This window comes from Alligator sinensis, unplaced genomic scaffold, assembly GCF_000455745.1.
Source record: "Alligator sinensis unplaced genomic scaffold, ASM45574v1 scaffold449_2, whole genome shotgun sequence".
Classification (NCBI taxonomy): Eukaryota; Metazoa; Chordata; order Crocodylia; family Alligatoridae; genus Alligator; species Alligator sinensis.
The window spans coordinates 136,684-143,123 of record NW_005842831.1 but is presented as its reverse complement, the minus strand read 5'-3'; the positions used below and the strand labels follow the sequence as shown (position 1 = coordinate 143,123).

General features: G+C 52.6%; 1 protein-coding gene across 1 annotated transcript in view; it reads right to left on the bottom strand.

Annotated features, from left to right (window-relative positions):
- Positions 1–6,440, bottom strand: part of CAPN15 (calpain 15) — a 71,486-nt gene that overhangs the window by 8,616 nt on the left and 56,430 nt on the right. The window contains exons 5-7 of the mRNA XM_014525564.2: positions 5,039–5,262; positions 3,171–3,296; positions 694–846 (exon numbers count right to left, since the gene is read on the bottom strand). Of these exons, the coding sequence (XP_014381050.1) occupies positions 694–846; positions 3,171–3,296; positions 5,039–5,262 (503 nt within the window). The remainder of the gene's footprint in view (positions 1–693; positions 847–3,170; positions 3,297–5,038; positions 5,263–6,440) is intronic.

Here is a 6,440-nt window from a genome sequence, read left to right as displayed (position 1 = left end):
AAAGAGTGAGTGTGGAAGAGACTGAGAAAGGGAAAAGGAGGAGAGCAGCACTCAGGTGTGCAGGAAGGGCAATTAAGAGCCACTACCCCAAACCTGTGCAGCCCCTCCTCTTGCCAGGGGTCCCCAAAGGATCCCACAGGGGTGGAGAAGGGAGAGGGCTCCTCTTCCTCGAGGCAGCAGTGAGCCAACTGGCACTAGGTGGCACCAGAGCTTCGCATTTAGAGAAGAGCGATCCTGGAGGCACAGCCCAGGGAGCCTCTACCAAGTCATACAACAGGAGCCCTCCTCTCCCCCAGCCCTACACAGAGCCCCATACCACCTGCTTACAGACTGCAACAGACCCAGCTACTGATGGGAATGACAGTGTTCCCCCACATGATTGGCAGCACATGCCCAGGAATCGCCAGCATTGCACCTGCCGGAGCCCATCTCTACAAAGCTCCTTCCCACATGCTGCTCGTCTCCGGCCCTGCTTAAAGCATTAGGTCCAGCTTGGTGATAGCCTGAGGCAACATGGGTGAGCAGAAAGCAGTACAAAGGGCCCCATGCACTGCCCTGGTGTGGCTTAGCTCACCATACTCCCACTTCCCCACAGACTGATCTAAGACAGTGACAGGGATAGCAATGCTGAGTCCGGTCAGCTGAGAAGGGCCCAGGTGCTGGCATAAGGGGTGCCTTTCTGCCCTGTGTTACCTGACGAAATCGCTGTACTCCATCCAGAAGACGCCCTCGCTGCTCCCGTGCGGCATCAGATCATGTCGCAGGTGTGTTGGCCAGTGAGGCCACTCGTCGGACCAGTCACCATTCCAGGAGAAACGGCCCCAAGGGTTACGGAGCCGTAGGAGCCTGGCAGGGCAGAAGCACAAACATGTGGAATTGGGAGGGATGCACTCGTACTGGATGAGGGGCAGCTGTGAGCCCCAGGGCCTGTTCATCACCCAGGAGATGGAGCCTTGACAACAGGCAGAGTCCTGGGAACCACAGGGCCTAAAGCCTGGCCTGGCCCAGTACAGGCAAGGGCTGTGCAACCCTCCCCAAGCCCTTCTGCCAGCACACTAGGATCCCACACTGCAGCACTCCACTGGTCCAGCCCTGGGCTTCCACACACAGTCTGAAATCTCAGCTCTGGAGAGGCCACTGGCCCCAAAGAGCCAAGCAGTGGAGTGTTTTGGATGAATGCATCACAGCAAACACTTTAACAGTGACCCAAGCTGCAGTCACTGAAAGCAAGCCTCTAGACACAACACCTGCCACAGTGCCCTGAATGGTGACAAGGACAATGCATCGGATGCGTCCAGCTCCATCCCCAGGCCTGAACAACCTCAGCAAAAGCATCTGCATTACGCTGCCCCTCAGGGAGGCCATGTGAGAAAACCTACCATGGGTTCCTTCTCCCCTCACCCTGAAAGATCAAAGGGGCTGGTTTCACTGACTCTGGCCCAGCTAATTGCCAGGGGGGCAGGAGGCTGCCCTGGTGACTCAGCAGTGCATCACGGTGCAAACAAACTTGTGCAACCCCAAGACATGCAGTAAAGCATCTGCTGCCACATGGAGGGGAGACCTAGCGACTGGTTTCCTGGGGTCCCTGGGTGTCCCAGTTAAAAGGGGATGGAACCTCCAGCATCCAGTTCAGCATGGATTCTCCCTTATTTCAGCATCCTACCCACAGCCTCCTGATACCCCCTTCTCTTTTCTGCAGGATTCCAGATGGCCTCAACATTGACAGCTTGTTCCCAGCCACAGCCTGGCTCTCTCATGTACCCTTGCCACAGTGCACGGCTACTGATGAAGTCTCTAACTCTCCTGTCCCAACAGCAGGCTGACCCTGCCCTGCTTGGGGACTTGGCCCCCACACCCTGGAGATAGTTTCATAGTTTCATAGTTTCTAGGGTCAGAAGGGACCTGGGCAGATCATCTAGTCCGACCCCCTGCCATGGCAGGAAAGAGTACTGGGGGTCAAACGACCCCAGCAAGATGGTCATCTAACCTCCTCTTAAAAACCCCCAGGGTGGGAGCCTGCACCACCTCACTTGGAAGCTGATTCCAGACCCTAGCCGCCCTGACCGTGAAGTAGCGCCTCCTGATGTCCAACTTAAACCTTCCCTCCGTCAGCTTGTGACCATTATTCCTGGTCACTCCTGGCGGCGCTCGGGGGAACAGGGACTCCCCCAGTGCCTGTTGATCCCCCCTGACTAGTTTATAGCAGGCCACAAGATCCCCCCTCAGCCTTCTCTTCTGGAGGCTGAACAGGTTCAGGTCCCGTAACCTTTCCTCATAGGACCTGCCCTGCTGTCCCTTGATCATGCGAGTGGCCCTCCTCTGGACCCTCTCGATGCTGTCCACATCCCTCTTAAAGTGCGGCTCCCAGAACTGGATGCAGTACTCCAGCTGCGGCCTGACCAGTGCCGCATAGAGGGGGAGGATCACCTCCTTGGTCCTGCTTGAAATGCATCTGTGGATGCACGACAAGGTACAGTTGGCCTTCCTAGCCGCCTCCCTACACTGCCGAGCCATGTTCATCTTGGAGTCAATAATGACTCCAAGATCCTTTTCCACTTCTGTGCTGACAAGAGGGGAGTTCCCCAGCCTGTAGGTATGGTGCCGGTTGTTCCTCCCCAGGTGCATCACCTTGCACTTGTCTGTGTTGAACCCCATCCTGTTCTCCTCCGCCCATCCTTGTAACCTGTCAAGGTCTGACTGTAGCCTGTTGCTCCCTTCTATTGTGCCCACATCCCCCCACATCTTGGTATCATCAGCAAATTTGAACAGGGTGCTTTGCACCCCCTCACCCAAATCACTGATGAAGATGTTGAACAGGGCAGGCCTGAGGACCGAGCCCTGCGGGACCCCACTGCCCACGTCCTTCCAGGCCGAGAAGGACCCATCCACTACCACCCTCTGGGTGCGGCTCTCTAGCCAGTTGGCGACCCCTGTGTGGGTGTCTACGCCACAGTCCCCCAGTTTCCTAATGAGAACAGGGTGAGAGACAGTGTCGAAAGCCTTCCGGAAGTCCAGGAAGACTATATCCACTGCTACCCCTGCATCCAATGATTTAGTGACCTGATCGTAGAAGGCCACCAGGTTGGTCTGACATGACCTGCCGCTGATGAACCCGTGCTGGTTGCCCCTGAGCATGCAGAGAGGTTGCCTGAATGTCTCTGATACGTCACCTGAAGCCTTGCACGTCCCGTACGTCCAATATGGAGTAAGCATGCCGTGGGCGAAGGCCCATGCTCTCGTAGGCCGCGTCATCCACCTTCATGTTTCCGCCACCACAGGATGCGCCCATTAGAAACCTGCAGTAGGGACCAAGGGAAGAGGAAGGAGAAACAATGGAGATTGGCATCACCTGCTTCGTACCAATGGGACATAGGATAAGCTGGATGTGACCCTTCTACCTGAGCCAGGGTTAGTCAGTCATTCTCAACCCCCTGGTGGAAGTTCCCACTGTCACTGTAACAGATGCCCTGTTGCTAGCCACGATGCAGGCCAGGATTGCTGGAGCCAGCTGCTTCTACTCCACTCTTAGGAGCTTTCACTCTTTGCTCTGACCCTATCCCACCAACCTCTGCAACAGCTCATGGCCTGTGCAGTGAACTGGCAAGCCTGCCTGAGAGGCAGAGCTCTCTAGCATTTCAACAATGCACTGTAATTCACACTGAGACCAATAAAGACCCTGGAGGTGTGAGCTTCCCCGCAACAGCACTCTAACTCTTACTTTTTTTAAACTTCAGCATATGAAAGAGAGACCCAGCTCTGCCCCACACATAGCCCTCTACCAGCCCTTCAATCCTAACACTACACAGGCAGAGCAACATTGAGAGGAGACTCATAAAACAGCAGCCAGGGGAGTGAGGATGGATGCAGCCAAGGCAGCCAGGGGAAACCATGTTCTATGTACCACAGAAAACCCAGGGAAGGCTTTGCCCAGAACCAACAGTCTCAGACAGGTCATTGGAGTTGAACCACAAACACCATCCTGATGCCTTCTCCTCTTAGATCCACCCTTCCTTTGAGCTTGCCAGGGTGTAAGGTATTATTCACACCCTAAGCCAGGCTCATCATCCTGGCTCACCTCTTCTCCCTGTCAGAGAAGACCTGGCTTTGACCCAGCCATTGCCAATATCTGTTGGTTTGGCCACATCCAAGAGGCATGCAGAAGAGGAGGCAGCAACCACCCTAGTTACTTGCCTGGTGATACAGCCTGCTGAGACTGCAGGCCCTCACATACAACACTCCTGTCTGCTTGGATTGAGAAATAAACCCAATCTCGGCTGGAGGCTAGTGTTATCCTGGGTCACACCATTCTAGTCACAGAAAAGCAATACATGCTGGGATAGGGAGTCTCCACATACATGCAGTACACACATGTTAAAAATGATGGCAGCCAATGCACTGTATTGCAGAACATTATGGGTCATGTGGTCTGGTTTAGCCCCTCTGGTTTCAATTCTAATGGAAATAACCCTGTTTTCCATAGCCTAGCAGCATCTCTGACACCTAGCAATCCAATTTCCCTCCCACACCACTCAGCCTGAATCTTCCAGAAATGTTCTTAGCTGCAGATCCAAATGGGCCCTGTCTCCTCCTAGTCTTGTTCAGCTCTGGACTGACTTCACTCCTAATTGCAGCTTGTTACAGACAGCAGAGCTGTTATAACCCAGTAGGGGAATCTTCAGGGTCAGGCCTGTTGTAACATAGGAGATTGGAAAATAAAACTTGATCAAAGCAAAAACAAAGTTAGGTTAATCATCAGCCATTTAGAAACCCACACAGAATGACACTAATTATGGATGGGAAACTCATCAGGGTTTTATCTTCAATATGAAAACAAATAAGGAGAAATTAATTTCCTAGCACTATACCTATGGGCCTTCTGGCAGCATTTAAGATGGCTGCCAAGTGTAGCAGGTTACAACCTGAGTCAACACTATCCTCTCTTCTCTGAGCAATATGAATGAAAGCTGCCACCCTAGCCTCTCTTCTAGGATCTCTATGCTCCTGACAACTCGCATGAACCCCTCCCGCCTCGTCTTACCCAGCCTCCTTAGAACTCAGCATTTTGGCCCAGATGAGGTCAGTGTCAATGGGCTCCTCGCGAGGGTTAGTGGAGCTGACCTGCAGCATCAGGCTCTCGCAAGGGGCGCCGGTTAGCGTAGCCAGGCCTTCAATAGCACGCCCTGCCTGGAGGGCAAAGTACGAACCATGTAGCTTGGCCAGAGCCTTCTCAATGAGGGCTACCCACAGCTGCTTCCTCTGGGCCTGCGAAAGGGACAGGGACACAGGTTACAGTTCACATGGCAGCTCCACAAAGAAACAGCAGACAACACCTGAACAAAACAAGCATGGACCCCCTCAGGCCAGGCAGGACACTTGCACTAAAGCTACCATGGTCTGCTTGTCCAGAGTCAGCGAGGAGCCAGCAATGGTGGTAGTCACGGTGAGTTACTTATGGGGCCAAATGAGATCTGTACATGATCTGATCAGCATCTTGTGCCCAGGAAGTGATTTCCCCCCTCTCCCATTCTGGAAATGCACTGGAGCAGAGACAAGAGGCTGCGATCGCTTTACAGCCTGCATGGTGCATTGCACTGCACTGTAAATATATATTTGGACAGTTCTTTCAAATGCAGGCATTATTTCTATGACAGGCTAATGGCCCCATTTCCCAGTAAATCTAGATTTAGGAATGTTTCATAAGAAAAGGGGATTTCATACACATCCTGAATGCCTGGATTTCAAATGCTCCCCTCCCACCCTCCCACCCACAATGGTTCCCTGGATTAGGCAGCCGAGAGAATATTTGGAGATGGAACCAATTACATTTCACACAACGGTGAGGTGAGGTTCTTCACGGACGAGAGGATGACAGCATGGAGATGTTAGAGACACTGAGGCAAACTTCTCTCACCCATGGCATGGGGACAATGGGGAGACCTAATTAGATTTAGCACACTTTACAAATGGAGCTTACCCTTAAGTCGTTTTGAAATGGTGGTAGGCTGTTGCTCTGGCATCGTTACGCTGATTATATGTTCATAAATAAATGCAGGGGATACATTACCCTCATGAAAGCAACCAGCCCTTTTTCAAAGGTTCCATCAGGAGTGATTTGAACAGTCTATATTGCTGTTGTCTTGGTAGCACCTAGCAGGATGGGGCTCTGGCCTGGGACCGAGGCTCCTCGGTGCTACCTCAAATACATCAGCATGTGGCATACAGCTTATGACTGAAACTCACTGCAGGCACATAACAAAACAAATCCCAGTCCCAAGGGGTTTACAGTCTAAGGAGAGTAAACAGCAGACAAACAGTAGGTGAAGGGGTCAAACCTAGAAATGAAGCTGCAAAGGTGCTATTTGGTGTGAGTTTTGTTAGCCTGTCTGTTTACGCATTTGAAACTGTAACAGAAATCACTACCTGCAGGCAGCCTGGCTTAT